Here is a 19,643-nt window from a genome sequence, read left to right on the forward strand (position 1 = left end):
GCAAATACACTCAACAGGAGCGTGAGGAATAGGAAGCTTAGATGGCTGTTAAACTGTAGAGATGAAGAAGCCTCCCTGGTTTTCAAGTCATAATCTGTTATAGCATCTGGATGTTACAGTGAGGAAGTTATAACCTCTTGCAGCCTTTTATAACAAAGTAGCCTCTTTTGTTAATGTTTGACTATTTGAATACATTATTGAATAACGCCACATAAGACAATATACATTAAGGTGTCCACAGTGTATTTATTTCTTTAAAAAATCAAGGTTTACAGTTGAAGCATACAGTGTTCTGTATGCTTTTTTTTAAAAAAAGCAACCAGTACTTAAAATCCCATCCAGTACAAAAGTGTTAACAAAAAAACCATACAGTTAGTTATGCATATAAACCAGTGCTATGCATTTCTAAAGTCAACCTAAAAAAAAAAGTCTTCACTGATGCCAGTGAGTAGAGCAGAGCAGAAAGATCAGACATCGTGGCTGCATATGGGCTTTTCTGCTGACTTATAATTCAGTCTTCAGCAGTTTCAGAGCTTTCTGCATATTTGAATACACTAGAAATGAAACATTAAGAACTGTTACATTTGTGCAGTTATACAGCTAGTGACACACTACTTCAGTAGTAACAGCACTTTTCCTAAAGAGACCTTTGTCACAAGCTCCCTCATTGTACTAACTCTTCTTCCATCATACATTTTACAGTCTCTTCCAAGACTAGTAAACAGTCTTGACCCTATTTTAAGTTACAGTTTCTGCAGAAGCTACCCCTACTAATATGATTTCCAAAGAGGAGTGGGGGGAGTCCAGTCATTCCACACAATTTAATTGCTCTTGAACTGTGAGGGGACCCCCCCCCCGCCCCACACACACACGTGTGCTGAATTTCCATTACAATTATGGGTCCTCTTCTGCTGCAAGATATTAATAACTGCCATTAACTTTAATAGGATTCTTATCCTGTGGCCCAAAGGCTCTTAGAGCACCAGTGTTCCACCTATCATGCAAAGTGAGTGCCAATGAAATATGCAACTTCCTACAAAAATGCATTATCTTCCTTCCAAACAGGTGGAATTTTAATGCTCTAGAACCGTGCTGCTGGTCTCTCAGGATCAATTATGTGAAAATAATTTTAATTTAATGTCCCTTTATATATTTAATTTATTGTTAAAACTGCTGTCTGTACCCATTTTACATATAAACTATTGAAAAATGAGCTGTAGTTTTTATGACCCTAATTCTGGCACCTTTATACTGTAAATGATCCTATAGATTTCCCTTGCAAGTATTCGTACAGTAAGGCACAGCAGAGTGTGAGGGTGTCAGAGTTGAACCCTAAATAAGCAAGAGGTCATGAAGAATGTAATTAGGTCTGGCTATTAAATCATGTTTCAACCAATATTAAGTAAAACAGGTCTAGCATTTCTCATGGCTCTTTGAGAAGACATTCATCTGTTTAAGTATATACGCAAGCTTCTGCTGGGAAATAAAATACTTACACAATGAAATATCTGAAGGCTCATATGCATAGAGACGGTTGGAGTATCTTCCAGTAATATCTGCTCTAACTGTCAGGGAGGGATCTGGAAAGAGGAAAGGAAAAGCAGTGGAAGAAATTAATTTTAAATTGTCTACAATATTAATATTTAATGTATACAAAGTATAGCTAAGCAGGTCAAAAAGAATTTGAAGAGCAACAAGAAAAGACAAAAACTAAACAGCAATTTTTGTTTTCTTTTTGAGTACATCAGAAGCAGGAAGTCTGCCAGTCAGTGGAGCCACTGCACTATTGAGGTGCTAACAGAGCATTCAAGGCAGATAAGGCCATTGCAGAGAAGCTAAAATGAAAACTTTGTATTGGACTTCACAACAGAGGATCTGAGGGAGATTTCTACACTAGACACATTCTTTTTAGGTGACAGAGCTAAGGAACTGTCCCAGATTGAGGTTTCTGTAGGAGCTTGTCGAACAAATTGGTAAGTTAAACAGTAATGTCGTTAGGACCAGATGGTATTCACCCAAGAATTCTGAAGGAACTCAAATATGACAATGCAAAACTACTACCTATGGTATGCAAACTATAATTTAAATCAGCCTCTGCACCAGTTGATTGGCACATAGCTAATGCAGTGCCAATTCAAAAAACAAAATGAACACAGAGGTGATCCACTAACGTTAGGCTTACTGGCTTGTACCAGGCAAATTGGTTGAAACTATAGTAAAGAACAGAAGTATCAGTATGTTGGGGATTATTTAGTTGGTGTTGGTCCTTCTTTGAGCAGGGGGTTGGACTAGATGACCTCCTGAGGTCTCTTCGAGCCCTAATCTTCTATGACTTTTGTAAAGGGAAATTATGCCCCACCAATCTATTAGAATTCTTTGAGGGGAGGTTCAACAAATGTGGATAAGGGTGATCCAGTGGACATAGTGTACTTGGACTTTCAAAAAACCTTTGACAAGGTCCTTCACCAAAGGCTCTTAAGTAAAGTAGGCAGCAATGGGATAAGAGGGAAGGTCCTCTCATGGATCAGTAACTGGTTAAAATATAGGAATAAATTATCAGTTTTCACAGTGGAAAGAGGTAAATAGTGGGGTCTCTCAAGGATCTGTCCTGGGACCTGTAAGTTTCAATGTATTCATAAGTGACCTGATAAAAGAGTTAGATAGTGAGGTGGAAAGTTTCCCGATGATACAAAATTTCTTAAGATTGAGTCCAGAGCTTGCTACTAAGAATTACAAAGGGATCTCATAAAAATTGGGCAACAAAATGGCACAATAAATTCAATAAGTGTAAAGTAATGCTCACTGGAAAACAAAAACTATATATAGAAATTGATGTGGGTCTAAATTAGTGTTACCACTCAAGAAAGATCTTAGTGTCGTCATGGATAGGTCTGTGAAAACATCTGCTTAATGTGAAGTGGCAAATCAAAAAAGTTAACAATATAGGCACTATTAGGAAAGGGTTAGATAGGATATTCTCTATCCTTCCACCATATAAATCCATGGTACGCTCACACCTCGAATACTGTGTACAGTTTTGGTTTCCCATTGCAGAAGTATATGTATTTGAATTGGAAAGAAGTACAGAGAAGGGCAACAAATGATTTGGGGTATGGAAAAAAAAACAACCAAAACTTCCATCCGAGAAGAGATTTTAAAGATGGACTCTTCACCTTAGAAAAGAGATGACTAAGTAGGGATATGATAGAGGTTTATAAAATCATGAATGGTGTGGAGAAAGTGAATAAGGAAGTGTTATTTACTCCTTCACATAACAAGAACCAGGGGCACCCAATTAAATTAATAGGCAGCAGCAATTAAAACATACATAAGGAAATACTTCTTCACACAATACAGAGTCAACCTGTGGAACTTTTTGCCAGGGGATGTTGTGAAGGTCAAAAGTATAACTGGATTCAAACAAGAATTAAAGTAGTTCATGGCTGCTAGCCAAGATGGTCAGGGATGCATCCCCATGCTCTGGATGTCTCTGAACCTCTGACTGCTAGAAGCTGGGATGGGACAACAGAGGATGGATAATTTGATAAAATTACCCTGTTCTGTTAATTCCCTTTGAGGCATCTGGCACCAGCCACTGTTGGATGACAGGATACTGGGCTAAATGGACCATTGATCTGACTCAGTATGGCCGTTCTTACGTTCTTGAAAAGTCTATACCTTTACTTGCTGCATATGTACATATAGGAAGATGGAGTATGTTGTTCTAATAGCTGATACTTCATGTTTTCTAAATGGCGTGAATAAAACCCCAGTGTTTCTGAAACCCGATTAGGAAAATTCAGTTCTGAATAGTGCAGTTGCCCAATTTTACATCCCACTTCTTTACATGATACTTAAATTACCGTGATGTGTCTCTTCATTACTATTAATATTTGTAATAATGCACATCATCCTTTAGCCCCCTTACTTTGGTCAACAGAAAGAAACGAACCGTCTCAACATGATCCACATTCAAGCCTATCCCAGAACCGGCAAAGGCCCTTATGAGGTTAGAGAGGGAGAAAGAGCCACTTACAGTATCCTCTGCCAGCCCCATAAGAAATTTGTCTAAGATTAGTGTCATTTAAGGCTGTATTAAGTCCCAAGTGGAGCTACCTTTGCACCTGGAAATCTTCCCTGGGATTTTCGTTCCCCACCATACCCTTCAGGTTAGTGGTTCCAGGGGCAGCAGTGGACAGAGGAGCCCCCAGCAGTACAGACCCTCTGGAATTTTGCTGTCAGGGAGTCAGAGAGAGGGCAGAGAGTCATAGAGTCCATATGGCCTCTTGTGGCTACCTGAAATCTCTTTTCTAGAGCCAACTTCCCTGTTCATTCTGCGAGGGGAAACGGCAGACTCACCTGTATGTATTGGCGTTATCTGATGAAAACTCCATGAGATAAACCTCTAGAAGTTCTCTCTCACACACTTATCACCCTCCTGACAGTTTTTGTTTTTTACCCATTAGAGGGGTATTTTGGGTTTAAAATGTGTGTTTGAGTTTAGAAAAAAAGTGAGATAGCCATAGTATTAATGATGTTCTTTTAGACTGTGAGCTATACATCTAACAATATAGATTTCAAAGCTATGCATGAGCAGTGCTTGCACCATTGCTTGATGCATGGATGTGGCCAGTTATACACCTAAATATTCAGTTGTATGTGTATGTCAGGTACATATTAATTAGGCACACAACTCAGTACATCTAGCTTTGAAAGTCTGGTCCTTTTAGCATATTGTATCATTACTACTTTTATAATCTCAAAATTTTATTTCAAAAGAGAAAATAGTTCACTGGTTATTCATGTTCAGAAACTGTTTTGAGAAGTAAGAAGGAGGTCAACTACCTCTACATCTATTCTGAGCATCAATAGCCACCCCACACACTATACGATGCTCCAAATGTCTCGACAGAGCTTTGATCTCACCCATAGTTGGCAAGATTGAAAATCTGAAGGCAGAGTCCAATCAGGGGCCCATTTAGTCTTCAGGACAAAATAGAAGGAAGAACACATAAAATTATATATTATATATAAAAAACATGCCTCAGGTGACACGTGGTTCATGGGCCAAAAAGTGTGTTCAGATTAGCTTGCCTCTTCCTCTTTCACAAATGAGGAGTCAAGTATTCACTCAAGCACTCATTGGTGTACTCACCTCTATTTTAGAACACGTGTTACAAATTATTAAAATATATTTTTTCTTAATTACTACGTCTCCCCCACCCACCCAAATAAGACACACTACTGCCTAATTCCAGTTTTGTTTTGTCACATTCGTTTCAGCAAAACAAAATGAAAGATTCTATTCTCTTGGTATTAACCCGTTAACAATACAGAGCATTCCTTGTTTGTATCATGCTGGGGGAACCGAGCCTCTATAACTTCAAAATGGATATCATCCTTGGAGGCTGTGTCATTAAAACCAACAGTACTCACCTATAAACAGAATTCTAGGGACATACTGGCCATCAGGTGAAAGATGTTTGTCAGTTGTTTCATACTGGAACAAAAGTGATAAGGTTCTAAGTGAAGATTGCTGCAGATCATATAGTATAAAAAGCACAAACAGAACATTTTCTTTCTACTTGATAATTTCTTGGCTATCAAACAAACTTTAAAACTTCAAACTACATGTTGAGAAATACACTAACCAAAGAACATGGTAAATCTGCAGATGTCATTTAACAATGTTTTTATTTATTTTAAAAAAATATTATACTGTTGTGTATATCTTCTTGTAATAGCTATAGAATATACTGTATTTATTGTTAAATCTATCGCTGTTATGACTAGAAGTGTCTGGTGCTACATCTGGTTAAACTGATACACAATATTTGTCTTCGTCAAAAAAAACATAATTAATTATATACATTTACTGCTTCCAACCACTGTCATGAATAGAGCTAGTTGAAGTTTAAAGTTATGATAAAATGTAACTGGAGAACTTACAACAAGATTCAGAAGAACAAACTTTTCAGCCAATTTCTGTATTTCTTTGTGTTCAGCAAATACTTTCTTTAGTGCTACAATTAAGAAATGTCAAACAATTGTTACAAGTAAATAAAAAAATACCAACTTGGAGAAAGAGGGGGAATTGCAAACATTTGCCAAGAAATGATATAGGAAAAGATTCAGACATGATCAATGGACTTTCCAAAATTAGGAGATTTTAGCAAGTCCAATGGAAAGAATTAAAATGGAAAGTTTTAAGCCTGTGTGCGATATCTGGAACAGAGCTGACGTAACATATAGAAATGGCATAAGTCTGTTCCCCTCTCCCCTCCCAATTCAAGACCCCTAAAAATCTCCTGGAAAGTTGAATTTGAATTTTATCCAAACCCACCACATTATTTTAGTTCTGCCTTTCAGTCCAACTCAGACAAGTCTAGTTTGGGTGTCAGGCCCTGATCCTTCAGATGGACCTTAATGCCCACAGAGAACTCTACTAAAGTGAGTGGAGTATGCCACTGAATTAGAGCGCAAGGTTGTATTTTAGCAGTATTTGAGTTCATAACGTAGAAAATAAGATGACTATGTTCAAAGCTACGTTACCTTGACTATGTGGGCAGTCCTCTAAATGGTGAATGATCATCAGGGGCTTGTTGCTGAAATGGAAGAAGACACCTCATTTTAGACTTTCCTTATTGACAACCTTAAAGCCACTGCTGATGAGGGAGATCATCTCAGACTGTGAAGGACAATTAACGAAAGCACAGATTTCTAACGGTCGTCAGAGTTCTTTCCCTAATGCCAAAGGCATCAGGTAGATCAGATAACACTAGATGGCGCCATTGAAACCTGTGGCCAGGATAGAAAAAATGTTGTTTTACCTGGTCTTGGCTCTGAACAAAGCTTCTTCATAGGTCTGAGTCCAGATAAGATTATCACCCCACCCTAAAGAAAAATGACATACCAATTACCTTTAAAAGTTGTTAGCAATGAGAATATTATATCTAGGCTTGAAATATGAAGTAAAGGATACTAAGAAGTACTTTGAGAGAATATGCTGCCAAAAAGGGTATTGTAATTGGATGAAGATGAAATCTCTTCTGGGAGAAAAAGTACTGGGAGGTGGGCGGGGGGTGTGGTTATATTTAGAGGTCAGAGAAAAAAATTTATAACTCTATAGGCAGGTGAAAGGAGAGGGACTGCAGGCCAGACAGCTATTTAAAAATGTAATAGGATTTAACGGAAGCAGATTGAGGGGTGAAAGACTTTCATGGAGCTAGGATTGGGAGAATGAACCAAGTTTTTACCTCTGGAGAGAGTTTGAGGCAGTTTTGGTTTGGTCTCTTTTACTTCTTTTGTATCCCTTTTGCCATCGTTCTTAGCCAGGGCATAAGAGACAGCAACAAGCAGTAGGAACACAGATATACAACTCTTCTCCATGGCTAGTGCTGAAAAGACAACAAACAAACACTTAGAATTCTGGCAGTTTCTCAGAATGCCAACCAGGAAATTGCTCAGCAGGATCATACAGTACATGAGCCTTCAGTATATAAATGGCTAAGTAACAAATATGAAGCTGGGCTGAGTCACTGCTAGAATTAACCACTCTTGCTCGTTTGCATTTTCAAGGATGTAATGAATAAGTAGTAAAGTTGATTTATTAATAATTTGTTCGCTAAAGAAATCTATCATCTCCCAAAATCTTTAAAAAAGTTACTTGCGACCACTTTAAAATATGCCCATCCCATCTCAATGCAGTCATCCTAGATACTCACTCTGATGCTAGTTCTGTTTTTCTTGATGGTGGCTTTACATACATTGAATTCACTCAATAAGACAAATGAGATTTGACAATTAGATAACTTCTATAGTACCATTATTTAATGGTCTAAAGGCACTTGCAAATATGAATAAGTGTCTTAGATATTATAAAGCCTTTATAACAGAAGACATTGACCCAATAAAAGATATTACATCACTTATTTATTACCACAATAAATAGGTGTTCTATAAATGAGAGAGACAAGATATCTCCCAACATCCTTGTAAGGGAGGTCATTTTAGGAGGGCTTACTCCATTTCTCAGACAGAGAAACGGAGGTACAGAGGGGCAAAATTACTTACCTTAGGGATCTCAGAGTGGCAGAGCCAGGGTTTGAATGCAGATTAGAACAGAGGATTTGTTTCAAACTGCAAACGTATCAGTTTAAGGGATGCTTTACTACTGAAATATCTTTCTCAGCCTGACTCAAGGAGTGAGGATGCAGCCTAGAAAGTTTGATCAAAAGTTCCTTGATCTTTTAAATAATCCTAACAGGGAATAAACTTAGTACTCTTACTCTGTGAGATTCCAATTTGCTCTCTAAATTCTCTAGGACAGCATGGGGAGGGGTACTACAGAAAACTTAAGATAAACAGATAGGTATTCCAGAATATACATAGGAAAATCAAAATGGATGCATGAGCTTCAGCAGGCATATTTTAAATACAGGCTGCAAAAGTGAAAGCATGGTGAAACTACCTCTTTCCAGGGCTTTGGGGGAAAACCACATGAGGGGGGCTTGTTAAGAGGAGTTAGAATGCCTGGTAAATCACCCTTTGCTGCTCTAATGCCCAATAGACTCTGGCTCTCTGCTCAGTCATGGCTTCAACAGCCTAGAAAAAGCAACAAGAAATGTTTTTTTGGAAATAGGCTGATGTTTAGATTAGAGAAAAAAAAAAAAAGTCTCCTTAGAGGGGAGGAAATCTAGTAAATCTTCATTAGGAAGCCCAGTGGAGATTCAGAGCAGACTCCAGAGACAGTTTAGTTAGATCATTATGTAGGAAATATTGCTTTAAGAAGAAAAAAAAAAGGGAACTGGTCAAACAGGAAATCAAAGAGCAAACAAATCTCAGCTTGCTGGCTGATGCAGAATTGAAAGCAATGACCAACCAGCATTAAACCTACTCCTTAAAGCATCTTCTGTACAAAGCTAGATATTGCCATGAGAAGGTCCAAGAGGAAAATAAAGTTTCTGGTTCTTTTAATTGAAGAGACAGTATTATTCCATCTGTCCCCTTTATGGCAAGCTATATGCTTTAAGCAGTTTCATTCTTCCCTTTCCATTTCTCACCTGCCACAGCAATAAGTAACTTGAGTCCAAAGCTCACTGGATTTTAACAGGTGCATTTCTAAGCAAGAGCTCATAGCCTTACCTTGTTTATCCTCCCACTTGTCAGAGGAGCTGGGCAAGTGTTCCAAGTTTCAGTGTGAACTGCAAAGTCTCAGTAATACCTATTTATGCACCTTGGCACACCTCAACTCCACCCACAAGCTACATATTTGAATACTACACCCTGCGAGCTAATCTTTCTACTTTTTCCAAAGAAAATTACGTTCAGGGTTAATTTTTTAATCAAATAATTTTACCCTTTCATAGCAATTACCCTATACAAAATACATTTTAACACAGAGACACTTACATGGCTTTTTGGGTGATTTTTAAAAGGTATTTTAAAATATAGGCAAACAGCCAAGTCCAGGTAAGCTTAAATCAAGATTCCTGATTTGCCTGAAGGCTGATTTGTCTTTGTGTGATTGGATGGAAGTTTTAGCCTGCAGCAGGGTTCTTTTATTCCTTTGAGAAAGTCAAAATGATGATTCAGAACTCTAGGTTTCCATCACTGTGGTAATGAAGAGATCATTTACTCTGCCTGCTGTAGTCTAAGGCAGAGCATTGATTTTTTGTTTTTTTAAACCTAAATCAAATAGGAACATTTACAATGAAACTTATTCTAGTGGGCAGCTATACAGATTCTGTAAACCATCGCATTATTTGGTAACCTTAAAAACAAACACAGTTTAAAATCTGATATTTTAAATGTATCTCCGATTCATGTCTATGTAAAAGTAATTCTATATTTATTTTAATTATGCCATAAAAATCAATGATTTTATATTTGATATACATGCAATATAGTGCAACATTTAGGAAAAGTATAGAATCATGTGCCTGCAAGACAGCCATCCATGGTGTTTGCCCTATATAATTTGGAGAGCAAAATACATTGTGTTCCTGATCTGGGCAATGTATTTTGAAACTACAGTACTTGCCATTTGAGGCCCCCTTAGTGCATTTTGGTTTTCAGATGTATTTTAAGGTACCCAGAATAATGGCCACCTCTGGTAGGGAAAGTTTAGCACTATCCAGAAAGGGAAATGAAACCCGTCAGATATAGATGTCAAATTCACTATGATTTCATATGTCTGCAAGTGAAAAGCAATTTCCAAATGCATTTAGACAGAGTATATTTAAGAGAAAATACTCTTTTACACCACTTTTTATTTTTAGTTTTCCCAACATTTTGTAAAGAGTAGGAAAATGCTGACCACAGATAAGATGATGATCTCATTTGACTGTAATTATTATATTTCTTATTAATGTAGTTCAGCACTTCGATTTGTAATGTAATGTTATGAACTGGATGTTGGATGTGTGATAAATAAGAAATCTAAGCATTCAAGGAGGTCAAGATTTTTTTAAACTCCATATCAAAGTACTTTATGCTATCTTTATGCATAGACTGATTACAAGTAAATGCAATGAGAGGCAGAAAGTAGTAATATAATGAGTGTTTTACCTGAGAGGGCTTTGCTCCTGTGCTTCTCCCATAGGATGCAGAGCTACATCTTACAGATGGCCACTGTAGCATCTGTCTAAATTAAATCTCCTCTAAGCCAAGATTTTCAGAAATGGATGTCTAAAATTAGGCTCCTAAATCCACATTTAGCTCCTGAAGTCAATGGGAGCCACTGGGTGCTCAACACATTTGAAAAATCAGGTCACTTCTTCAGATGCCTAAACGTGGCTATAGGATCCTAATTTTAGGCATCCCTTTCTGAAATCTTTGCTTTATGTCAGTCAGTATATAGACTTTCCAAATATTAATTCAGTGTGTGTTTGCTAAATCTCTTCCCTAAACTGTACTCAGCAGCCTTTAGTAACATAGGTAATATTTTAATTCTCACATCTATTTCCCAGCAGACATTGCTGCAGTCTACAAAAACAAATATGGCTGCCAGGAGAGACCACATTCCCCAGCAACCTTACTTCCTGGAATCTCAGAGAGGCTAGCTGGAAAGTCCCCTGAGCCTCTCTTGTTCCTCCCTAATGAAGGGAGAGGGGATCTCCAGCCTTAGGCTCTAAAACTAGAGCCAATAGCGTGAATTATGTTATACACTCTAGTTTGCTTATCTCAGACCTCATTCTCTGCCTCAGTGATTGTTCCTTGTCCTGTAGGAATTGTTTCATGAAAAACTGGACCAGCGTATCACTGGTCCAGGTGGCTTTCCTTTATTCACCATAAAGAGCTTATTACACTCTATGAGAGTTAATATTTAACTGTTTCAGGTACAATAACTGATTGCTTGATTATTCCTTTGACTTCCATTGCTTGTGAAGGGCTTGACAATCCCTTATTTCATATTGTTAAATAACAATCCTTGTATTTTTGAATATTTTTTTTCTTCTAAGTCTTCTAAACAATTTTATTTAAGAAAATGGGGCCACTATCCTTTTCTTAGTGTTTCTTTAAAAAAGAGTTTTTACTTTTTCCATGGACTTTGAGTGCAGAATAGAAAATGCATTTAGGAGTGTACTTATAGATTCTGTCCCTTCTTTCCCTAAGAACATATTCAATATATGTTCCTAAGGTAGGTGAGTTCTAGATCTGTGAGATACTTTACAATAAATGGCACAACTAAATGGGAGGAATAAAACAAAATACTACATGTACATTATAAATGAATTGAGCTCAAACCCCCAAACTATCAAATTTCAGAGCCAACAATTTTCCAGTGCTGCCAAAATAGTAATGCAGATTCTGAGATTGCTAAGAGGAATTAGGGCCAGACAGTGTGAGGTGCTGAGTGACCCCAATACTCATTAACTTTAATTGGCCCTGCTCTGATTTACACCATCTGAGGATCTGACCCTCTGTCTTAAATATTAATAATATATACTCCTGGGGGAATTCTGTACCACTGCACATGTGCAGAATTTATGCCACCCGGAGATTTCTTTCCTTCCTCACAGAAAAATGACTTTGTGACAGGAAAGCAAAGAAAAGCTACAAAAGAGTGGTCAGGCAAGCCTCCCCTGTTTCAGGTGCCCAGGATAGCTATCAGAGTATGTTTCAGGTGCCCAGGATAGCTATCAGAGAGGTACATCACGGTGGAGCAGAAGGCAGGACTGGGGAAGACCCAGCTGGTGTCTCCTACCTTGCACCAGGCTCAGCTGCTAGTTGTGGCTGGGCTAGGGAGGTTGGGATTTCCTCTTCTCTGCACAGCATCCAGGGCCATGTCAGACCCACCCCGATTTCTTCTCCAGCTGTAGGAAGCTCTACTAATTCCTCCATCCCCACATTCTTCCTGCACCTATCACTCCTCAGCTGCAGGGGGAGGGGATCACTGTATAAGGAGCTCCTCCCTCATCCACCCAATCCCCATATAGCCAGACCCTCCCACAGAACCTCACCCCCTACACCCAGAACCCTCCCGATGAGCCCTATTCCCCCTTCACCTGGACCAACCCTGATGAGCCACCTGGACCCAGATACCCTCCTTACTGAGACCTAACAAGTTGCACCTGGATCTCCACACCCCTGAGTCCCACTCTTCCAGCGTCTTGACCCCCACACTGAGCCCTTCACACCCAACCCCCATGCCGAGCTCTATCCCCCACAAACCCAGACCTTCCCCCTACTAAGCCCCAACCACCTTCACCTGGACCCCCCTGCAGAGTACCACTACCATTGCACCCAGAACCACCCCCCAACAAGCCCCTGTGCATCCAGATCCCCCCCGCCTCCTACCCAGATCCACCACTGAGCCACCCACACCCAGACTGCCCCCCACAGAACCCTCTCAACCCACACCTGGATCCCCCCACACACCAAGCCCCTTCGCACCTGGATCCTACCTTGCTGAGCTTGCCTGCCCAGACCTGGGGTCTAAATTAGCTGTTACCACTCAAGAAAGAGATCTTGGAGTCATTGTGGATAGTTCTCTGAAAACATCCACGCAATGTGCAGTGACAGTCAAAAAGCAAACAGAATGTTGGGAATCATTAAGAAAGGGATAGAACATAAGACAGAAAATATCATATTGCCTCTATATAAATCCATGATATGCCCACATCTTGAATACTGTGTGCAGATGTAGTAGCTCCATCTCAAAAAAGATATATTGGAATTGGAAAAGGTTCAGAAAAGGGAAACACAAATTATTGGGGGTATGGAACAGCTACCATATGAGGAGAGATTAATAAGACTAGGACTTTTCTGCTTAGAAAAGAGACAATTATGGGGGGATATGCTGGAGGTCTATAAAATCATGACTGGTATGGAGAACGTAAATAAGGAAGTGTTATTTACTCCTTCTCAGAACACAAGAACTAGGGATCACCAAATGAAATTAATAGGCAGCAAATTTAAACCAAACAAAAGGAAGTATTTATTCACAGTTAACCTATGGAACTCCTTGCCAGAGGATGTTCTGAAGGCCAAGATATAACAGGGTTCAAAAAAGAACTAGATACATTCATGGATGATAGGTCCATCAATGGCTGTTAGCCAGGATGGGCAGGGATGGTATCCCTAGCCTCTGTTTGCCAGAAGCTGGGAATGGATGACGGGGATGGATCACTTGATGATTACCTGTTCTGTTCATTCCCTCTGGGGCACCTGGCTTTGGCCACTGTCGATAGACAGGATATGGCTACATGGCCCTTTGGTCTGACCCAGTATGGCCATTCTTATGTTGGTGCTTCTGGCACAGAGGGGCAGGGCCCTGGAGTGTTTCTGGGGCAGGCCTTGTCTTTGCGCTATGTCAGGGTTGGGTGCAGCCTCACTGCTGAGTCTATGCCCTGGAGTGTGGGGAGCTGCACAGTGTTCTTCCACCTCTGTGCAGCCAGTGCCCTGTGCTCCCCAATGCCATGCCGGAGGCCCCACATTTATCTGACAAATAAAATTTCCAGAATTTTAAAATATTGTGTGCAGAATTTTTAATTTTTTGGTGCAGAATGCCCTCAGGAGCAAATATAATAATCATCCTCCAACTTCATGTCAGTCTAATGCTTTCCCATCTGCAGTTGGGGGAGTTCTTCACTTCACGTGTATTATCTGCAGTCTGAACCAATACCTAATATACTGTATATACATTTCTTAAACTACACAGCAAATGTAGATAGATAGATAGATATATGTGAATTGGATTTAAAATACCATATTCTTTCAGGCATCTGACCCACAGGCTGTTCCTGCAAACCCCTATCGTTTTGATTTCTCTGCAACTCAGCATTACTTGATATGAAGTGACAGAATGGAATGTAAGTATGAAGTTCTGTCGTCCAACTAGTTTGGATGCCTTGTAGCATTTCAGATAAAGGTGGGGTTATATCATATAACAATTTATATCCCATTTTGTGTGCTGCTATGTGCTGGGAGCAATGGCTGAATGACCTAGCTTCAAATCATTTGATGTATCAAACAGTGAGTAGCTCCATCATATATCTAAAGCTTTCTGTTGTTATATAGTTTAATAAACCATCCCACCCCATTACCCCAAGGACTTTAGAATATTTCACCACAGGAATAATAGCAGAGAGAGGCTGAGGCCCAGAAGTATGAGGAGAGCCATAGAGTTTTGTAAGAATTCATTATTCAATCTCTCAGGGCACATTAGTGAGATTGTCTTTGACAGATATTTTACAGGGGCATGGAATTTTGGGAGGGCGTTTGTACACGGGGAAAGTGCTTATGTACACATTTTAATGTTTTATACTGTATTTTGATAGACAGTATTTTATAGATCTTTTGGTTGAGTCCTTCCTGGGGCAGTAGGACTTTGCAGTCCAGCTATCCCAGGCCTGGGAACCAGTGCCTTAGACTTCCTAAGCCCCCTACTCCAGTGGTTTTCTCAAACTTTTTTTTCGTGGACCACTTGAAAATTGCTGAGGGTCCCAGAGGACCACTTAATGATCTTTCCAAATGTTGCTTGTACTGTTAGCTAACTATTGTAAAGCGCTTTGGATAAAAGTGCTATATAAAAAAAACCTTAATAATTAATGGTTTTTGTTCTACAAATAAAAGCACACAACTCATATTTTAATATCAGTAGCCTTACCTTTCTAATGTGATGGATGTGCCCTTTATCTCCTGCCACGGCAGCCCCCAAGCTGAGGCTGGGAAGGAAGGCTGTCTCTCCCTGGTAGCCTCAGCTCTGGAGCTGGGGAAAGTCACCTCATTCTCTGGTTGCCACAGCCCTGCACATCCCAAATTCCCCCCATCCCCTCATCTCACCCCATTGCCCCCTCCCACATACCCCGTATTCCGCCCAAGGCCACCACCTCACCTTACATGTGCATCTTCTCCAGGGTCCAGGCACCTAATTGTGGAGTCACACCTGCGCAGCTCCACTAATTAGGTGAGTGGCCTTTCATTCTCTTGTGTGTGGTCGCCCAGGTTTGCACCTTAGAGGGAACTATCTGAGGACCACCTGAATGGATCTTGCAGACCACTGGTGGTCCGTGGACCACAGTTAGAGAACCTCCGCCCTAGTCACTTACACACACTCCCTGTGTGCTCCACCAGCTGTGGGCACTCTGGGGTTCCAGTTTATCCCCTTCAGGGACAAGAAGACAGAAAAGCAAGGAACACAGGCTTAGCCAAGGGATTTCTTAACTGCAGAAACTTTACTCTTAAAAAAGAACATGAGAGAGTTACAGACATTTGCAAAATAACAGAAGTCCTGAGACATACCCACCCACCCCATGCCTGTCACCCCTTCTATGAGTCCAAAGTCTTGTCATTGTTTCAGCTGAGGCAGAATCTCTCTGTCCCTACTGCTTCTCTCTTTCTAGTTCATTCTTCAAGCATGTGGCAATAGATGACCACCCTCACAGAGAAGCACTCCCTCTTAAATAGAGTCTATCTTTTTTGCCATGTGGTCAACTGGCAGACTTGTCCCTTCTTGTCCCCTTCATCCCTCTCCCCACATGCTCTAGTTGAGAGAACCCATTGTTCTATGGGGATAGACTGGTAATTGAGACAGTCAGAGTGAAGAGCCCTACACTGGCATATTGATGGCTTCTGAGAGACCATCTTTCAATGAAGTATCAAGCACCTTTCCCTGGAAGGGTAGCTGACTGGAATACGTCATAATAACTTTGCCGCACCCAATTTTAGACGTGAGTTCAGCACATAGTACAAAATGGAGGTCACAATACAAAATGGAGGTCATATTGTGTCCCTGACATATCCCATTCTGTCACAGCTGATATAGTGCCACAATGAGGCTAATCTAATTGAAATATGACTTCTTGTATTTATATATTGGGTTATTATTGCTGGCACAGAATGAGTATTGGCTTCTGCCCCTGAGGTGGTTGCATTTCATCAGCGTGCAGGTTGTTCCAGTATACAAATATAAATGCAGTACATCACACTGAATACCTAGCTGGCTGAGTGAGCTATTTAGAATGACAAATAGACCCGTGCGCTTAAAGTCTTGTTTTAGAGTTACTGCCTCCTGGAAAAGGCAAACACACTCCTTCAAGTGGAGACACTAAATAAACATTGTCAAAGTCACAAAGCTGTCATTCCTCTCTAGGAGGAAGGGTGTTATCCCTATTATCCTGTCCAAATTCCAACTTGCATAATTACATAATAAAAATTTCTCCTTTCAAATAGTGTACATGATCTTCACATCTACACTTTAAAAATTGTATTAATTATTGCTGACACAAAATAGGTGCTGACTTCCAGCCCAAGAGCATCTGTATTTCCCTGGGAGTTATCTTAATATATATTGGCCCAGGCCGGAGATGCATCTGAGCTGCGCTTAGCACAGCTGTGGAGGTGGTGAGACAAAGATGGCTGCACAAAACCTTTGTGGCACCTAGCTTCAGGAGCAAATGGACTCTTGCTTTAACTTTCTCCTGGCTGACCATGGCCTCAAGGGGCCACTCCACAGCTGGAATAGAGTGGCACTTAGGTCATGTCTTTTTGCTGAGCACATCCCTCCCCCATGCTGGGGGATACAGCTGTTACACTAGTCTATGCTATGTGAAACTTTCTTTTGTGCAAAGGGAATTTCCATATGGTCAAATGAGCTTTGGTTTGCTTGGTGCCATTAGAATGGGGAGCTACTGTAAAGTGCTTTGGAATTGTTAAGAAGTCCTAGACATAGGTAAGATTATAGTTATTAAAAGCAACTAGTGACTAAAGTGTTTAAAAAGAGAATTTGGGGTAGGCGGGAAGTTTCCTGGTCCCAGACTGATATGTGGCTGTCAGATTTCAAAGCCTAGTTGGAGTAAGATGGATGAACTCTTTGTGAACCCTGGCAGGCAAGGGTTTAAATTCCTGTCATGTGCAGCAGCTGCTGGAATTGCAGAAGGAAGCAGACAGCTGATGCCCTGGCTACTTGCAATCTAGTAGCCAGCCTAATTGATCAGCAGGTGGTTGGTACCAGAGGGGAATATTCAAGGCAGCAGCTCCCTGTTTTCTAGAGGTTGGAAGATATAAACAAGTAGCTGGGATGTTGTGAGTGATGAAAGGAAAGTGCCTTATTATTCAAGATGGTTTAAAGGTGGAGAAAAAGACTTAAGTGTGTCTAGAAATCTTGGAAAGGCTGAACAGTTGGGCCCTTTTTTATTCTAGATTGTGCTGCTTTGATCTATAAGCTAGCATCCCTGAGGCTTGAGTTCTTTTCCTGGAGCAGATAACTACTCTAGCCTATTTGCTTTAAATGTCAAATTTTTCATAAAAAGCAAAGGTAACAGATGACTGACTGTTTCACAGAGGTCCATTTCCCAGGGCAAGACAAAAATTTCATTCTTCAGTAACACCCAACTGACTGGATGCTCTGTGGCTCTGCAGATAGAGCATAGAGATGAGAGTTTAAAAAAAATCTTTTGTTTCCTCTTAGCTCTGCTGTTGTCTTGCTACAGATCAGTTTCCTCCATCTCTACAATATAAGTGGCGAGTGTATTATTTCTATTATATGTAAATGATTGTGATAAATTGAGCTGAAGCTGGCTCACTACATTGAAATTGAAGCAGTGAAGGAAGCTCTGAGGCTTTAGAATTAGAATGTATAGTTTCAGTACGTTTTATTAGTGGTTCTGTTCTGGGGCTCTGATCAGAAAATGCCCAACAATTTACAGCTTCAAACATATTTGATATGAGTTCTCAGGCTTCAAGAACTTCTTATATTGGACTAGTTAGGAAGCCATATATTGTGATTTTAAAGTCTCACCTTTTGTGAATCATCCTCTTCTTTTGATACCCCCTTATTGTTCTATTTGCTCTTGTTGTTTGGGAAAGCGAAGCACTAAGCTATGGACAGTGGTGAAATTATTTGAATAGTTTTGCAAATTAATGTTTTTCAATATTCAGGCTTTTTCCTTCTAATTTATGAGGTAGCTTATTTCTAGAAACCAGTAAAACTGCATGTCTGTTTCACCTTCCTTGCAAACTTTTTGGGTGACGTGTGCAATATCTCTATGGCTAGCACTGTTTGCATTTGTTTCTCGCGTAACTGTGATGCAGAAGTAGTTCCACTACTACTGTTTTTACTGCACTGGCTCAGCCCAGAAAACAAACATTGGTAGCACTTTCATAATTGGTTTCTTTAAGTCCTAGTCATCGTTCCAAAGCTTAGCTGGGCGGCTCTCTCAACTGGAGGGTCTACGTTGGCTATGTGCATACCGGTTACTTACATCTGCTAGTGCTTCATCTTTTTGATGACTGATATTGTTAGCTATGTCAGTAAAAACTTGAGCATGAATGCTTAACTAAAGGCCATTTTAGAACTCACTGAACTGCAGTCAAACCAGTTTCAAGTACATGCAAACTGTTTCTTTCACTAAGTAATGGGTGCTGGGCTTTCCATGCAAATAGTTCTACTTATCAATTACTGCAAAACCTTTGTTTGGGACTAACAATGAGTGTAAGTGCCATAGTTTCAGAAGGCTTGGATACTGCTGAGCAGGTGTAGAGATGACAAAAAACATGAGAAAAATCAGCACTTCATGTGCTTTTTTGGTTTATTTGTTTTGGAATTACAAGGCTTTTCCTCCTCCTGCCTTGTTCACATAAAATGGAATTAATCTTATTGCTCTGCAGCCCCATCAAATAAACTGGTGGTAGTAACTTTCAGGCTTGGAATCTGATCCTGTGTTCTTGGAGTTTTTTGTTTTGTTTTGTCTCAGATTGATGGATACTCAAACAAAAATGAATTTGTCTGACATATTGAGGTATTTACCACATATATCAAGTACTAAACCTACCCATGCACAATATAACTTTATGAAAGATGTTAACCAAAAGACACATGGTATTCCAGAACACTTGACAGAAATACATTTTCATGGCATTTTTATCTAATAAGGTTTCTTCTCCCTTTAAATCCGAATGTTTCACCACATGTATAACATTTTGTGAAAGCATATAAATGGTTGCCTGTTACCCCATCCCTCCCATCTCTAATTGACTCATTGAATTCATCCTCTGGTCAATTTAAATTCTTGCTCGGTATTTGCAGAACTGGCAAACAGGAATAACTGCAAACAACAGTACTGGGTGTTGTCTTGGTGGTGTTTAGTGGTGATGTTTAGTGGTGATGATTTGGGAGTGGCTTTGTTTAAATAACAGTT

General features: G+C 39.9%; 1 protein-coding gene across 2 annotated transcripts; it reads right to left on the reverse strand.

Moving 5' to 3' along the window:
* Positions 1–226: 226 nt before the first annotated feature.
* Positions 227–9,217, reverse strand: AGR2 (anterior gradient 2, protein disulphide isomerase family member). Of its 2 annotated transcripts, none has more exons than XM_030550710.1 (8): positions 9,145–9,217; positions 7,257–7,397; positions 6,831–6,894; positions 6,553–6,605; positions 5,950–6,023; positions 5,437–5,500; positions 1,497–1,580; positions 227–554 (listed from the first exon to the last, which is right to left on the reverse strand). In XM_030550710.1, exons 2-8 carry the CDS (start codon positions 7,387–7,389, stop codon positions 505–507), a joined length of 522 nt encoding a protein of 173 aa, XP_030406570.1. In that variant the 5' UTR covers positions 7,390–7,397; positions 9,145–9,217; the 3' UTR covers positions 227–504. The 2 variants fall into 2 exon arrangements, with proteins under 2 accessions (XP_030406570.1, XP_030406571.1); XM_030550711.1 differs by lacking the exon at positions 9,145–9,217 and adding an exon at positions 8,074–8,252.
* Between the last annotated feature and the right edge of the window lie 10,426 nt (positions 9,218–19,643).

The sequence above is a fragment of the Gopherus evgoodei genome, chromosome 2, assembly GCF_007399415.2.
Source record: "Gopherus evgoodei ecotype Sinaloan lineage chromosome 2, rGopEvg1_v1.p, whole genome shotgun sequence".
Lineage (NCBI taxonomy): Eukaryota > Metazoa > Chordata > Testudines > Testudinidae > Gopherus > Gopherus evgoodei.

Bases quoted from the DNA above. Each gene is read 5' to 3' on its own strand.
- AGR2 (XM_030550710.1), bottom strand. From the start codon at position 7,389: ATGGAGAAGAGTTGTATATCTGTGTTCCTACTGCTTGTTGCTGTCTCT. The intron at 5,501-5,949 runs GTAAGTTCTCCA...CTTTTGTTCCAG, and splicing joins TTGTTCTTCTGAATCTTGTT to TATGAAACAACTGACAAACA. The intron at 1,581-5,436 runs GTGAGTACTGTT...TCCTCTTTCCAG, and splicing joins CCCTAGAATTCTGTTTATAG to ATCCCTCCCTGACAGTTAGA.